Raw genomic sequence first — 17,308 nt, forward strand, 5'->3', positions numbered from 1 at the left:
CATTTGAGAAGAAGATGCTTGCAATCCACACTTTTTTCCCGTATCTACCTTTGAAAGATATTAGCTTGATTATTCCCTTAGTTGGCATAATCACTTAAGGATAAGATCTGGAGGAGATTATGTCGGTGGGAGGTAGTCACAACAACGCAGAACACCCGATGATGTGGAGAAGAAGGCCCTTCAAGAAAATCATATGCCGATGGGAGGTGGTCATAGAATGAATCACAACATAGCCTTCAAAATAATTAGGATGGATTAGGAAACCATAAGCATTGAAAAGATCACCCGCAACACAACTGTTGGACGTTTATCACTTTGCAAATGAAGACGAAGACTTACACCCACAACACACCTATCCATTCAAATCCATGCAACTACTAGAAAACTACACAAAACTGGCACTTGCCACCTCACTGCCCAATCACAGAATTCCACTCCCACCTGACATCCCAATCACGTCATTTCTATGCCAAAAAAGTTCAAAAAATGAAGAATTTCTGCTTTCCAAAAACCAAGTCGTTGCTAGGCCAAAAAAGGAATCAACGTTACCTTAGAGAGGACGATTTGCAGGTGGGGCACGTGTGAGATTGAGTTTGCATGGTACGGGGAGTAGTGGGAGTTAAGGGCAGTCTTAGGAGGCAATTAAGGACGTTATTAAGGTGATAATTGGGGTTAAGAATTTAACAGTCGTCTCGTCTTGCCTGTCACCTCGCACTTCAGCTTGTTTCAGTCTGAGCTACAGAGCTTCGTTCCTGTTCCATCTCCAGCTCTCTCTGCATGATTCTCTCGTCTTCGACATGGGTTTGCGCCGTAGAGTCGTTCTCTCAGACGACGGTAAGCTCATCTCTTCCTTTCATCGCCCTTCCAGAGATTCATTCCCTCTTCCCTTCCCCTTTCCCAGCGCATTTCGCTCTTGCTTTGCTCGTTGGGAGAGCTTTTACGATCTATCCATCTCCTCACCACGCTTCCTCTTTCTTTTGTGCAGAGGACGACCAAGCTTCTGCGCCTCCATTAGAAACGAATACCAGGTTGGCATTTCCGCTCTGCTCCTTACCCAGAACATTCGAATTGAGCTCTTGTGGGACTGTTACCCGTCTTACATCGGAGTTAAAGCGTTCGCTACGTAGTCTAGCTTTCTTTAAGCTTGTACGCGCTAGACGAGCATTCTCTGATTAAAAGGCGTAGCTGCTTTGAGCCCGATTTTGGTATTACATTTGGATAGTACGTGGAGCGCGCCGTATATGGAAACGCGAATCATTTTGTGTCTCATTTTCCCTATCGGAAGAAGCTTTTCATGCGTTCGGTGTTCTTTAAGTCTTCGATTAGAACACATCCTTGCTTTGCAGTTGAAATGAACATAGTACAGCAAACCAGGGGAACATGCACTTGGTGAATCAAGCACAAGAAGAGATGGCGGCTCTCGAGACAAACCCTCTGCATGCAAATTCAGGTGTTGCGTATCTGTTACTCCTAAAACCACGCTAAAGGTCAAAAGAACCCAAGTCTCTAGATGGCCCTTGTTAATAGGGACGCCGAGCACCACATCCAGCGACACTAAGAGTGACTAAAGTTGCCGGGTTCAAACGGCAATGTGTGATGAACCCAAAGGGCCTGCTGTGCGAAGACTATTCTTACATTTTGAAAGATGTGACCGGCAACAACTTAGCAAGGGGGACCTTCCGCGGCCCTTCTATTATCTTGAAGATGTACTCGGCTTATGTGGCCTCCCTAATTCTACGTGCTGGAGAATGACTTGTAAGCGACGCCATCTTAGCTGTTCACAAACAAAATCTTCTCAACGTAGGCCCTTTCAAAATACATGAGGCATACTGCAGAAATTGAGCAGTATTTCATCAAGACATCCTTAATGTAGTGATGTCTAGATGCATGTTCTCTTGTGGGATTATCTTGAAGTTGTGAACCTACACAACATGAATATGTGACGCATGCATGTGTCATGAATGAACTTAAAAACTAGTTTTAGAGCCAATTCATGGCCAATTCAATAAGAGGATTTGGGGCAGCTTTACTCTTTCAACTTCATCTATGGGGACATATTTCTATCTTCACTTTTGAATATAGACTTGGGATAGAAATTGTTTCACATCTTCCCATTCTTAAAAGTGCAAGCGTATGTGGGGAGATTGTTTCATTTTTTATTTGCTTTGTCACACACACAATATTGTAAGTCCATGGAAATTTAAAAACACAAACTGTACTAAGTTTTCCATGCAAAATTTAAAACAAGTAGTGCACTTGTCCCAAGTCCTTGACTTAATCCTTAATGCAAAGTTTGAAGATATGGTTTGGGATAATAATCTTAGTCGAAGGCGTTGAGCAAGGTAAAATTTAAGGCTATCTTCGTCACCTTAAGGTATTGTTTTGGGGATTCGAAAGCTGGCTGCTGATGCAATCTCCTACGTTACCTACAAATAAAATGAAATAGTGTCATTTGCCTCTACCAGGCATGAGAAAACTCAACATTACAAATAGGCAATGACTATGTTCAAGTCAATCCTTGCACGAAGGAACAATGGGTAGACGGTGTTTTCTTTTAATATTCTCAAAAGCTTGAGGGAGGTTTTCAGCTACTAGTTCTACAAGTGAGCTGAGGTATCTAGTTAGCGTTACGTAAATCTAGTTAAAAAGTTGAAACTTTTTTTAGATATAATATATTACTTAAAACATAAAGCCAACGAATATAATATATTACTTAAAACATAAAGCCAACGAATTCCAAAAAGTAGACAACTCCAAGGGCACTAGAGAGGAACGCTCAACTTGAATCCAAGGAACAATACTCACCTTGGTAGGAAACCCAAGTCTCAAGTTACATAGATGGAACTCTAGATAGGAGTAAAGTGACAATAGTTGATGTGATGTGAATATCTATTTTATTGCTATACGAGGCGTTTTATGGTTTTTAGTGATGTTGAGCGAGAGGTTGTGTAAAGGTGTTTTGTGAACCCACTCCCCTATGGAGTCCAGAGGGAGGTAGGGTGAGACCTGTTTCATGTGAATTGGGTACCCGGAGGTAGATATATTTAAATAAATGTGGATGTGTTGGGTCGACATCCCAAGATGGGGGAGGTAGAGTGTCTTAATTAAAGGTTTAGGACCCAGTGTAAAGAGGAGGATGGGGAATTCTCTAGAGGGTTGGAGGTCAGTGTGTTTCCACGTATGAGGGTGTGTACAGACTTGGATGAGGAGTTTTTTTTGGGATATACAGGAAGGTTTTTTCACTGTGCACGATGGTCTTCTCCCTCTTCCACCCCCACTTGCATCGTGAGATTGAAACATGCGTAGCACACGAATAAATAAATTAGGTTTCATTTTGGTGGAGACGACGGGTAAGCCCGAAAGTTTAGCATTGATGTTTGATGTGAAAGGAAGGGAGGTAGTCATAGAAACGAGGAAGCAATTCGAAGTGATGTAGATAAAGAGAGACACTTCGTGAAAGCAAGATCGACGGATGTTTTGAGAACCATGACGAGAGGAAGGTAACGGGCTAACACATGGACACTATGAAGAAAATTGTGACATGTGAGTTATGCGTGACATTGAGTAAGGAAGTCGGCAGTGGAATGGTCCTTTTGAGCCAGGCTGTCCACATCGTGAAATATGAACCAGTCTCCTACGTGAAATATGAACCAGTCTTAGGAGTTTCTGGTCATGTTTAATAACATAAAGTAAAGCTTTACACAGGTCTTGAGATAGGGATGACAGTTGTATGAATTTCCCCTTGTTAAGAGAGTCGACGTGATGATGAGCAGAAGGAGACAACGTAATGGTCGATACAAAGAGTCGTCGAGGTAGGCATGGAAGGATCGTCCAAGCTCCTTCTGTCGTGAAATATGAACCAGTCTTAGGAGTTTCTGGTCATGTTTAATAACATAAAGTAAAGCTTTACACAGGTCTTGAGATAGGGATGACAGTTGTATGAATTTCCCCTTGTTAAGAGAGTCGACGTGATGATGAGCAGAAGGAGACAACGTAATGGTCGATACAAAGAGTCGTCGAGGTAGGCATGGAAGGATCGTCCAAGCTCCTTCTGTTTAGACTGGGTAATGAAAGCGCCATGGCCACTGACAAGACAGTGGAGGTGCGAGAGGGCTCTTCTCAAACGACAAGCTGCAAGATTGATGTTTGATTATTGAAGAAGACAATCGGGAGCACTCAGTGATGGATTACTGATTTGGAAAATCATTACAAAGTCAACAGTGGGCTGGGTGCAGCATGTCCGAGAAGGTGATTTGACCAGCAATTTGGGAAATCTAGAAGGTGCTTTTGGTGTAGTTTGTTGGGCTGCTTTCCTATGCAGATGTTTGTCCTCTGATAGGCCTTACACCGCTCCAGGAATTAATGCAACAGTGATTGTTGACACTGTACAGCAGGCTGGTTCAGTTAGTTTGACCAAAAAATCAAGAGGACCGGGGAGGAATTTTGATGTAGACAGTTGCCTTGGGCTGTTAGCTTTGTGTTATAGCAAAAGGTATTTAGATGGTAGAAGATCACCTTTTTGTAAAGTTCAGTAAAAACATATATTTCCTTGGTCATGGTTCTCAAAACGTGGAGGATTTTATTGATCATGTGAAGATGGAATACAAGAAGTATCATATTCATGATGACTAGTTCAAGGGAATGTATTTGTGTCAAGGATTTGACAAATACGTACAAACATGGTATGATGCGGTGGAGGATTTTATTGATCATGTGAAGATGGAATACAAGAAGTATCATATTCATGATGACTACTACAAGGGAATGTATTTGTGTCAAGGATTTGACAAATACGTACAAACATGGTATGATGCGTTTCCCTTTGAAGTTCAATCAAGTTGGAGACTTCTTATGGGGGCTTTGGTGAAGAGGTTCAAGGTGAATGAGCATGAAATGAAAGCACGGGAAGAGCTGAAGGTTAATGAGCAGTGTGACAATGCTTCGCTTCTTGAAGGTGGACATTTTAGTGATGAAGATCTTGCTAATGGTGCTGAAGACATGCTTGAGGATGTTGCAGTAGGAACACGAGTTAATGTGGTTGAGGACTTTCTGTTTCTTGACAATGTGTTGCCTCTGGGGCTTCTTCATGAATATGATAGCTGCCATGAGGAGATGGTAGTCCTTCACTTGCACAATACCCGTGAGCATGCCAAGAATAGAGGATAGTTCTGGGAGCGATTGTTCAGATGCATGCTTTGAATTTGTGGGTGTTTTTGATGCTTTAAATGGCTTGTTGGATGAAGATAGTGACAGCATTGGTGACTCGTTGGGTTGGCGATTTGCTGCGGAAGAGAGGTTGGGAGAGCCTATAGATTGCACATAGGTGAGGATGCCCTTTGAGATAAATAGCCTTAATGCAGTGTCAGAAAATTCCTTTGTGGTCACAAGTCAAGGTTCAGGTCAGGTAAATTTATCAAGAGTTGATTTTATGCATTCAAACATTGCTATGTGTGATGGGGATAAGTAGAATGTCTGCAACATGATGATGGTGATGAAGTGATCGATGCTGATTTTGATTCCCTTTTGGACATGCTGACTTTGAGTCCTCATAGTGAAAATGTCGTACAAGGTTCTCATACAAGCAGGGATATGCAAGATGAAAGGGCTGAAGTGCCAAATATTTCAGCAAAGAAAATGAATGAGGGTGAAGCTCTTATTCAGGATATGATGCATAGGAGTCAATGTGAGGTACTTGAGGGTGGGTGTCTTTCAGGACTTTTGTTGATGACTCAGGTGATGTGATTAAGGGTATTGCAGCTTGCGGGGATGAGGTAGTGGAGCTTGTTGAGGGGTCTTTAGCTATAGATCATGGGCTGGGTGAGTCCAAGGGATCTATGTGCGTGGAGATGACCTCAAAGGTTATGGCTTGTGCGGAGGTGAGCCAGCCTCATGATGCAAGAGGGAAGACTTTGCTTGTTTGTTGGATACTATGCATGCTCATGTGGGTATGATTGCCTCATAGTATCAAGTTGGTATTGATTTTGGGCAGAAGACGCTTGTTTGTTGGCCTATGCCTTGGCCCTATGGAGGAAAGCATTGTGTGGCCTAGATGGATGCACTACATGGTAGTGTTTTTGTTAAGGTCTTTATGTTTTTGCGATCTTTCATGGTGGGCAGTATGCATGTGGGGGTTGCAACGGTAAGTTTCTTGATGAGTTCTTCTACAGTGGATGGTTGTTTTACTCATTATGCTTTAGATACCGGATGATGAACCTTCCGTGGGAAGATGAGTTCATGCAACTGCTGAGCACGCGTTGCATACTTTGCAGTTGGGGGGAAATGTGATGTGAAAATCTATTTTATTGCTATATGACGTGCTTTATGGTTTTTAGTGACGCTGAGTGAGAGGCTGTGTAAAGGTGTTTACCTCTGCTATGGAGTCCAGAGTGAGGTAGGATGTTGTGTGAGCTCTTAGATGAGACTTGTTTCGTGTCAATCAGGTAACTGGGGGCCAAGATATGTAATTAAACGTTGGGTCGACATCCCAAGAGGGGGGAGGTAGAGTGCCTTAATTAAAGGTTTAGGACCTAGTGTAAAGTGGACGATGGGAAATCCTCTAGAGGGTTGGAGGTCAGAGTGTTTCCATGTATGAGGGTGTGTACAAACTTGGATGAGGAGTATTTTTTGAGGTATACAGGAGGACTTTTTTGTTGTGCACGATGGTCTTCTCCCTCCTTTACCCCTGCTTGCTCTTGAGCTTGAAACAATCATAGCACATGAATAGATAAACCGGGTTTCATTGGCTTGCCATATGAAGTATAAGGATGGGACAAAATTTTGCAACTTCGTAGAAGAGGGGAAGCTTATACTTTAAGCATTCCTTCACTCTTACAAGTTGAAGCTGCCAGAGCGAAGGTTATATTTAGATGCCTTGTCCACAAGCCATAAGCATAACAAAGGTGCTAGAAGAGGGGAGAGACCTCGAGACTTGCAATACAGGAGATCACTATAGAAGCAAATGGGAAAGTCTTCACCCAAAACCCACAACCATAAAAAACTCAAAGCAACATTGTGAAAATAACAGTATGTAAGCACTTGCCAATGAAGCCATCATGAACCATGGTAGAGCAAATGGGCATGTGAATTGTAGGAGTTAAATGGGTTGTCGCTCGATGATAGAAATGTTAGGAACAATAGACAAGCAAGAAGAATTGTAGGTAAGCATGCTTGCCATGTTAAAACCTAGCCGATAGGATACAACACAAAACATAAGCAACATCAACCATCAAGGGGAGGATGTGCAAAAAGGAGGAATGGAAGAGAGGAAGGAAAGGAGGGGGGTGGGGAAACAATCTTAGAGAGGCTTTTACAACCTTATCACATGCCATTTTCCTCACCTTGTCGAGCTAGACCCCATTTGATATTAAGGTCTAATCTAAGCGCTTGTGAAAACCATGTATATTTGGCTTCTTGTAAGAAAAACACCTTTTTAAAACACATTTAAAACAATGTAGTAGCTAGCTTGGATTTCAAGTGTACCTTTCATTGACCAGGTAGTTTCATGTTATGGTCTTGGAAAAGCAAAGGATGCATCTTCTTAGGGGAAGCGACTTAGGAACCCTCTCACATGTTATCCTGGGGTTAAAATTTGTCTTTGTTCTTCCTCAATGTTGGTTGAAATAATCTTTTTCATAGGAGTACTTGTGAATAATTTTGTAACCACTTCCACAGAACTGGACGTGTCGATTCCCATTGTCACTTTGACACTTTACCATAGTTGATTTCTCTTTTATATGTTGTAGAAGCATTGAGTAATTTTCAAGGCTGGAACGTTTCAAGTGAAACAAATAGGGAGGTAGTTTGCATTGGTGCCTTTAGTTCAGTAAAGGATTGCAGTAGCTGTAAATTGCATGCTTGAGGAATTTGTGAAGGTTGCATTGCTAAGGAAGACATCTTATTTCCCATCTAGAGACGGAGAATATTGAGGATGCATGCCAGGCTATTGATCGCAATCACACATGAGGAATTTATCAAAGGGAAAAGGAGGCGTTGCTCTTATTCTTGTTTATAAAGAAGCCCCTCAATCAATAATGCCTCCAAATTTATGTTGTGCTATGAGGGATTTGTTTGCATGTGGTATTTTGACAAAAGGACATAGCTCCAGTTATCTCTGAGGGTTGGAGTACCTTGAGGGTATGGATGAGGTTTTGGGCATTATGATATCATTCTCTTAGTGAACAAGGTGAATGAACGGAGACCATGAAGAAATTTGCTGATCTGGTCCTCGTCTGCTATAACAGCATAGCCATTTGTGTGAATTGATTTGTGTTGTGGTGATCGAGTCCCCACTATGTGGTGTCTTTTGTTAGCTCAAAAACCATTGTGGTGGCAAGAATCAAGATCCAGTGTCGTTGATGAACTTCTCCAATCATATTGAGCTACAATCATCTTTGTTTTGTTGTGCTTTATGACTAAAGGTCTTGTCTGTCATACTTGTCGAAATTGAGCTTCTCTGGGAATGACGACTTTAAGGGGGGCAGAATCGGCTAGGAGGGCTCTGTTACTTTGGCCTAGAGCACAAACAGCGTCAAATGCTTGATTTCGCCCTCCCATTCCTCGTCTGCACATTCTTATTTTGTGTCTGCACGATCCCATTCTTCTTTGGACTCTCTATCTCGACGCTCCTCTGTTGCATGGGTTTCTTGTTGCACATGCTTCTTGGTGTTGTAAGACTGTCGTTTGTTGGTGAAGAACAAGCTATATACAAAGTGGGATAAATTTGTAGAGTATCCTGAGTAAGATGATGGGAATGGTAATGCTAGAAGCATGGTTCAAAAGAAAAAGGATCAGAGGTGGAAGAACAAAAAAGAAAGACATGTTTGAGTAGTAGGGACCGAACTCTAAGAGAGGATGGATGAGTCAAAGAGCCCCAAACAATTAGAAGGTTGTCGCAAAGTAGAAGTAACCACCCCATGAGGAGAAGATGAAGATGGGGTAGCTCCTAAGCCACAAGCTTGAGGAGCTGATGAAGATGGGGTAAGCCATATGATTGTTATCTCTAGCTAGGGTGTCGTGAAATATGATTATACTCTTGGAAAGGAAGATAAAGAACGTTTGGTTGTGCATAGCTAGGTTTTTACTAGTCCACAGATAACAATTGAAAAAAAAAAAAGCAGATTCTGCATCCCTATTGTCCAAATCCATTAAGGGACTTCAACTAATAGGCTTATTTGGCGGAAAAAATGGTGTGTTCTCTCTCCTCCTCTGTGGCCTCAGGGAGGTAGCTCATCATCTAGCGAGTGCCACCGTGACTCTAGCAACATGTTTCCCTAAAGGGCGAGTCTTGTTGTGTCATGCTCTCTAGGTTCCGATTGTATCGTGTCCCATGTTGCCTCCACCTTGGGTAATCAAAAAGGCCTATGAGACCAAGAATCTAGTGTCAAAACTAAAACTCAAATGAGAAAAAGGAATACACTCCATGTATCAAGAGTTCATGTCACGTGTCATCCATGTGTAATTTGAGCACATCAAACCGTACTACTATGAAACTCCATCCTGCAAAACCTTGCTTTGCTACAATTCTCCGGTTGCTAAAATACAAAAACACAAGATAATGCAAGCAATTTGAATAGCTTAATGGAGTATTGATGTCTAAGAGATGTAGTTGTGAAAGCACAATGCAGACTCTAGAGAAAGGTGCTGGAGCAGACCAAAATGGGGAACCAAACAAGGATGGGCAACCCATGACGACAAGATTCTTCTTTGTCTAGAATGTTAACTTCAATATTATCATACTCCTTTAAAATATTGCATCCAACCCTTTGTCCATGTAATAACAAGAACCCACACCTTGGTGGAAATTGCAATTCTAGCACTGTCACATCTATTAAGCAAAAAAAGAGATTTTGTATTTTTATTTGATGATCCATAGCTGATCCTGTGCTAAATGGGGATGGCATGAAGACGAAATTCTAGCCTTTTTCTTTTAGGTTTTTACTTTGAGTGATCTTTGGGCTGTCATCTTGACTCAGTTGTGCTTTTCCTTGGTTTCTAGGCAAGATGTTACCAAGGCAGATTCTACCAAGACTGTAAGGTTTTCTACCAGAAATTTCTCCATTCAGGTCGTTCTCAGCATGATATCATTAGAGTAAATGTATATTTTGCTGAGCTGTTGTAGGGCCGTACCAGCAGACATAAGCGCTTGAAGAAATCTGGCAACTATGTAAATCTGGAACGAGGTACTGGGAATACATCTCAAGGTTTTAGGATGACAGAGTGTGTTTACATTTGTTAACTTGTTTCTACCTTTTTTGCACTGCTTAACAAATAGCCTAATTTCCACTTGGGATCCATTTGCACTTACCCATAGTAGACTGTGGCTGACAATCCTTTGATGTAGGTTTCCCATCAAATGAAATTGGCGCAGATGGCTATGAATATAAAGCTACTAGTGATTTTCCTTCAAGGTTTTTGGACATCCTTTGTACCTTGCAACATGAAGAAAGCAACCACCTTTTTACCATCTTCTAGTTGTAGAATCTGTTATGTTGCTTTGGATATGGTTACTTGTTTTAAAGATAATTCCAATGCTACATAATTGGCTACTTAATGCTTGTACTATATTTGGTTGATGTTCTCCTATGCTCTAGAATTTGCAGGAAAAATAAAGGTGAAACAAGAGTCCCTAAAGGGGGTACACGACTGCCTCGAAATTGCAAAAGAGACAAGAAAAATGCATCCAAAGGTCATCACAAATTTGGGTCGAAACTCGATAGTGATCAGCATCAAGAGGCACCAGGAAAAAGCACACGGAACGAACCAGATGAAGACATAGAGAAACAGTTGGAGGAAGTGATTGAGCCAAGTATACTGGAAGACAAATATATGACAGCCAAAGACAACCATATCAAAGCAACTGACATAGCAGAGAGGCTTCAGGTAAGCATATGAGATTCATTAATTTCTTGTCAAGCCTGATGTTATAGTTTTCTTTCAGAATTTGTAAGCATTTTCCAAGCTAGCATGGATCCTAAGGGACTGTTCTTGCTGGCCTTTACAAGCCTGTTTCTTCACTATTTTAAGATGTACTGGCTATCTCATGTATTACTGCCAATCAACCGGCTTCACTTTGTGTGAACATGGCAGATTATTTGAAAGAAAGATTCCTCCTGTTGTACATTAAACTTGTATAGCAGATATCTTACGTTTCACCAGAAAATGATTTAACTTCTTTTCTTGCTTTGTTGTCCTCTTGTATTTCTTTTGCATTGCTCTTGCTTTTGTCCTCAGTTATGTTTCTCTTACGTAAAGGGATTTTTGTTTCACTCATGTAAAGGGTCTAGTACATAGACTCCCAACTAGATAATGGATCTCACAAATTAGTAAATTACAGTATTTTGAAACACAGAAACTAATTACTCCAAACAATTTTGGAAAAGGAAGCTTTTGCCTGCCCCAATTTACCTAGGTTATGTGCCTTGATTAATCAGGCAGTTGATGTGGGTTATCCTTGCACACACCATGTCCAAAATGCTAGTCCAAAAGCATCTTCATATTCCTGCAGTGTTGCTTGAACTCCCAACCTTCTTGCTTATATACAACAATTTCCACCATCAAGGTAAGTGTCTGTAGTTGAAGACAAAGGGGTCTCTTTTACGAATGGCTCGAGTGCGTAAACAGTAAAGTGCATTGGAGGGATCCCCTTGGGTTAATCAAAGTTTGATAATTCCTTTTTACCCCCTCATATTATGAATTCCTTTTGTAGAAGACTTTGGAACATAGTTTCTTCTTTATTGACTTATGCTTTCCATTCATGCTTCTCTCTCATTTTCTTGCTGAATTATCCTTGACTTTTGAAAATCCATTTTCAACTTGTGCTTTTCAACCCTACACAATCTCATTGGCCATCATTTTATTGAATAGCTCTCTCTTGTTCTCTCCTTGCAACTAATTTTCAAGTGTGATTTTCCTTTTCAGTATATCTCGTATTTTAATGTATGTTTTTCCTTGCTTTTGGCACTCAAACAAGAGTTACATGCGGCATCTCAGAACATATATGGACAAATAGAATGATAAAGTTCTCTGTTGGCATTAGCCAAGTATTTTGTTTATTACAAAGCTTTTCTGGACTCCAAAATCTTGGCAAATAATCTTTCTAAAGGATGTTATATAGTTGTCATGTGCTAGGGTATAAAATGTAAACTTGGTGTACATATGTGCTTAGAAGCACATCAATCTTGTAGGTAGAGAGATGCTTTATTGTTATTTTTCTATTGTCATTAGGTTTTCTTAGTGTTGTAGAGCCTCTGTAGTCAGCACAGTCTGGAACAAGGTCGGCCAGTCTATGAGAATCTGCTGTCACAGACTGGGTCGGTTTGTAACAGGGTTGGTTGGCCAACATCAAACCAGCTGTATAAAAAGGCATCACTTGCCCTCATTTCACCATCAGCTCCAGCACTGCGCTCCACCTACACCTCCAGCCGCAGGCCGCACAACATCCACAGCAGGTCCAGCTGCTTTAGACGCAGCAACTCCTTCAAATGCAGGGGCAGTAACAGCCGTAGAGCAGCATCTAGTCAGTAGCAGCAGATGCAGCCCCCATAGCTTCTCCACCTCTCGTAGGCCAGTTCTCCCCTAGCCTCTATAGCATAGCCTCAGCCATGGACAGCTCCATAGCCTCAGTCATAAACTGTTCCATTGTGAGGCGTCCAATCACAAAAGCTGAGATTTCACACAAAATAACAATTTGAAATTGGAAAGGAGTGGAGTTTCTTTATTCCAAAGTCAATCCTTTTGGAAAAAACAATTCATTTTGAACCAAGTTCGTATGAGGAGTTGTAGACTTTCCAACACGCTACAATTTTGATGCATTGTAATTTAAATTGTTCAATCGTTTGGATGGTGAAATGATGGACTCCAGGTCATGAAAAAGCACTTTAGACTGATTTTTCTGCTTGGATTTCCGTGTCAAAGGGTTTTTGTAGAAGCTCCATGTGCACAAATTTCGAGGTGAATTGAAAGAGATACAAACCCCAAAACTAATGGAGATTGAGACCAAGGTTCCAAGTACAGTTTTTGGGATTGAGATTACGATACCAGAGGTAGAGCATGGGGGTGGCGGCGCAGTAAATCTCTCTTCCTTTGAGAATGTTTCCTCTGTTATATATTTGCCTTTCAAAAAGGGTTAATATCAATATTTTGAACCGAAAATACCAAAAAATGTGATAACAAAACATTGAAACAAAATAGAGTGCATTGAGCTAGGGCCTCACAAACTTCCTCAGTATACACTCCTACACAGGTGCAAATTACTGAGACGTAGACACAACCCTTACCTGAAAGCCAAGGTATCTAGTTGAAGTGCCTCTAAGAACCCAAGTGAAACCTCCATATTATCAAGCACAACACCTGTCCAAATACCATTTGATTTATTCCAATTAACAAGTCCTCTTGAGGTTAGGTAAATTGCCAATGGATGCGGCAGTGGTAGTGAACTTGTGCTGTTCTCCCTTGATTATGACTGGTATGTCGTCCGTAAACTCCGTAACTAGCAGTGCTTGCTCCTACCTAAGTGGAAGAGATAGCCCCAATGTGCCTTGATTGGTAGCCTGCAAGAAGTAGCCCATAGCCTCAGCTACAAAAAGAAAAAGATATGGAGCAAGGAGGCTATCTAACTGATCTAGAAAGCTGGAATACAGGGCCTCAACCTCCACGTAACACCATTCTATTGGCCAATTGTGAGTATAAGGAGGATACCCGTCGATGGGAAAAAAAGAGAGGACAGGAAGATGGAATACTCAAGAAGCAGTTATAGACACAAAGGAAACACAATCCTCTATCTAAATAAGATCCTCTTCTTAACAGAACTCAAGATGATAGATACACTTTGGAAGACCCTCTTCAGTAGGTGCCAGGGAGAACTATGTGTAACCATTCTTGGTACAAGCTTGTCATCAAAACTCCTGAAGGAACAGAAACGACTCTGTGGGTGCTCAAGAAAAGAGCTTTGTATCCCATTCCAGAGCAGAGTATCCATATCACGAAAACTCAAGTCTAGTTCCCACAACAACGGACGAGAAGCAATCACACAGACAGTAACCACGACTCACAATACCCACAAAAGAAAACTTCTTCAGATCGGAATACTCCCACGACAGCTTTAGAGAAAACATATGGCTACACAAAGCCTTCGAATTTCACAACTACTATCAAGGTAAGCAGAACCCTCCATGTCTATCCAGGAAATGGTTACGATCAAAATCACATCTGCTTTCCCCCAAGGAAATTAGCATGCGCGATGAGGTTAAGGACGAACTTCTCCCCTCTCATAGGCCAGCACCCACTAGCCTTCGATTCAGACACACTCTCTGTGTCTATCATAAAGAACGGCAACTTGTAGTGTTCTGAAGGTTACAACTCCTCATGCACTCATAAAATAACACCATGGCACATTTACTTTGACACTTCTAATCTCCACACATAAAACAAAGACAACAATACACAAGCGACCTCAACCATGTCAATCACGTCACAATGGATACCCCTTTGCTTTGAGAACCTGGTGCACCCACATTGTCGATCATCACTTCCTTCAAAGTTTCTTCAAAAGAAACATGTATTCAAGGTTGAAAATTTACATCCACCCATGGTCATGTAGCCATACATCAAAGGGATAAAAAAACACAACTACTAAGATGAGACCCCCCCACCTATGGTCATGTAGCCATACATCAAAGGGGAAAAAAAACACAACTACTAAGATGAGACCCCCCCACCTATGTGTACCTTTTGTGCCTAGCCACCTACATGGTGGGCTCAAAAAACAAGATACCAATTTTATCCCATCATTTTGCCACCCCCCTAGTCTGAGGACATTTATGTCTAGCAGCCAGGCGTGTATAAGTTCAGCAACTCCTCTGAGATATCTTAATCCATAAGGTCTTCTAGCTTGTCTTGCTTCATAGTAACAGGACCACAACTGCTCACACTCATAATCCTGACAATATTTATCGAGTCTGAAACCATTGACTCTATTCTTGTGTTGCTTTCCATCCAAGTCTTCAAGCTGGTAAGAGCCATTCTTAAACTTCTTCAGAAAGGCCCTTCCCATTTAGTCACGGACTTCTTCCTGAAAGTAGAATCCAAACTACTGTTATATCTTAAAACCAAATCACCTTCTTTAATATTTTATCTCTGAATTTTCTGTTTGCCCTCTTTCAATTCTCTTCCTGGGTTAAGGTATAGTGTTCAATTGCCTTCTGTCTATCAAGTTGGGCTTCTTGTAAATTCAGTAACCTGTTTTTATAAGCTGAACCTGATTCTTCACTCATCTTCATCGACATTTGTAAGGCTTAGAGAAGAAAGGGAAGCCCCCCATTCTCTAAAAAATATAGCTCTTCTAGCAGAGGCTGCATGTGAGCACCCTGCATGGTGGCCCAGATGGCCATCACTGTATGTACAGTGGTTGTCGATCCAATGTCTCTGTGCATCTGGCTCTCCAAATATGCCACGCTGCAATACTCGCCAGTATCTCCCAGGAAGAGTCCATAGACGCATGTACAATTCTGAAGGGTGAAGCAGGAACATCATCTAGAGAGCATGACTCAACTAAATGGCGTCGAATCGATAAAGGCCAAGATGAGTCATGTCTCTCATAGAAGACCTGGGTTCCTAAGAGAGAGAGCCAAGCAATTTAGTCCCAAGTCATGAAGAAGGGGCGATGAATAAAGGTACTGAAAATCCTTGCTATATCCTTCCATATATATATCCCCCCTCCCGTGCCTCCCCGCGCGCTGCTGCCTGCGCTGCCCCGCACCTGCTGCTGCCTGTGCTGCCCCCCTGCTGCCTACGCTGCCCCCTCGCACTGCTGCTCCCGTGGCCCCCCCTCGTGCTGCTGCTTGCACCTCCCCCCCCCTTCCCTCTCCGCCCCTCCTTCTCTCCTCCCCCCTCTCTCTCCTCTTCACTCCTTCCCCTCTCCTCCTGATGTCCCTTTCCCTTCTCTCCCTTGCTGCCGTCCCTCTCCCCCCTTCTTCAATCTCCCTCCTCCTTCAACCTACCCCCTTCTTCTTTTGACTTGCTCTCTCTCCTCTCTCCCTCCTTCCTTCACCCTCTCCCTTCAAGTGTACCCCCGTTTTTTGGGGGTCTCTTGGGCATCAGGAAAGTGGACGGAGTTTTTTTTTTTTGTGTTTGAGTCGGCCTTCCCTACCTCGATTGACGAATGGACACCCATTCAATCAATCCGTTACCACACACCTCAGTCGCGAGAACCGTCACATTTTCAAAAGACGAGCTGCAGCAGTTGCAAAAGGACTTGGAGCATGAGTGTTCCACGACTCTCTTTGCACGCATATTTGATTCACACCCCTCCAGATCACAGGCTAGAGATTGGATGCTTGCAGCGCTTCCCCAAGAGCTCATCCCCCACCTTAAGGATGTTCGTTTATTGGGACGAGGTTTCTTTCAGGTGTGCCTAGATTCCCCGGACGTCACGAGAGACTTGCTACAAGTTGGGTTTCTATTTCTAGGCTACGTGAGGGTTTTTTTGTTTTCCTTTCAACTGGGCTTTGAGAGGACAAGCAGGGAGTTTTTGTTTTCATCAGGTTTCCTGGTCTCCCCTCAGTTTATCACCGGCTTCTTTCAGTTATTGGCGAGAGGTTTGGTGTGGTAGCAGAGATCCCCCCTCTTCTTGGCGAGCCCTCTTCGGCTGTTGAGGCGGTCAAGATGAATGGGGTACCCAGGGTTAGGGTCATTGTCCAGGATCCTAATATTTGAGATGATCACATCATGCTACAGCGACCCGATGGGTCTTTCTTCCATCAGAGATTTGAGGTTGCAAGTCGACAGGACTAGTGCAGGATTTGTAGATCCTCGGGGCACTTCGCCAGAGATTACCCAAAGAAGAGAAAGAGGTCCAGAAAGCAACCAGCTCGTACTAGCTTACGACAGAGAGCAGGAGCAAGACCTGCCGCTCCATAGGTACCGCCTCAGACACGAGCTCCCTCTCCCCGGGTTGCTCGAGTCCCTCCTACACCCCGCACCACCTCTAGCCTATGGTGGGTTAGGCCTTCTACTTCAGATCATACTTCCACCTCTTCGGAGGCATCTCCCTTGGAGCCTCGGGAGGCTAACGTCTTGGAGCCTAGTGTTCAGGAGCCTTCTTTCACTCCACCCCAGGACCAGGCTATACCTCACTCAGCGGCCCAGGTTGTTGGCACCTCATCCGTAGCACTTCTTGATCAGGACCTAGTACAGGTGTCTCCTTCCGTGGATAGAGGGAAGGGGGTCTTACATTCTCTCCCTGCTTCGGTAGGAATCCTTCAGACCCCCTCCCAGGACTAGCTTAGTGGAACTCCTTTTTCGCTCTCGAGGA

General features: G+C 42.7%; 1 protein-coding gene across 1 annotated transcript in view; it reads left to right on the forward strand.

Annotated features, from left to right (window-relative positions):
- Positions 1-750: 750 nt before the first annotated feature.
- Positions 751-17,308, forward strand: part of LOC147895188 (transcription elongation factor SPT6-like) — a 29,013-nt gene continuing 12,455 nt past the window's right edge. Inside the window, exons 1-6 of the mRNA XM_087383424.1 lie at positions 751-834; positions 986-1,028; positions 9,995-10,028; positions 10,118-10,178; positions 10,340-10,406; positions 10,599-10,878. Coding sequence (XP_087239550.1) covers positions 798-834; positions 986-1,028; positions 9,995-10,028; positions 10,118-10,178; positions 10,340-10,406; positions 10,599-10,878 — 522 coding nt within the window. The 5' untranslated portion in view covers positions 751-797. The remainder of the gene's footprint in view (positions 835-985; positions 1,029-9,994; positions 10,029-10,117; positions 10,179-10,339; positions 10,407-10,598; positions 10,879-17,308) is intronic.

The sequence above is a fragment of the Dipteris shenzhenensis genome, chromosome 13 (genome assembly GCF_047967505.1).
Source record: "Dipteris shenzhenensis isolate YYH24624 ecotype China chromosome 13, Dip_SZ_1.0, whole genome shotgun sequence".
Classification (NCBI taxonomy): Eukaryota; Viridiplantae; Streptophyta; class Polypodiopsida; order Gleicheniales; family Dipteridaceae; genus Dipteris; species Dipteris shenzhenensis.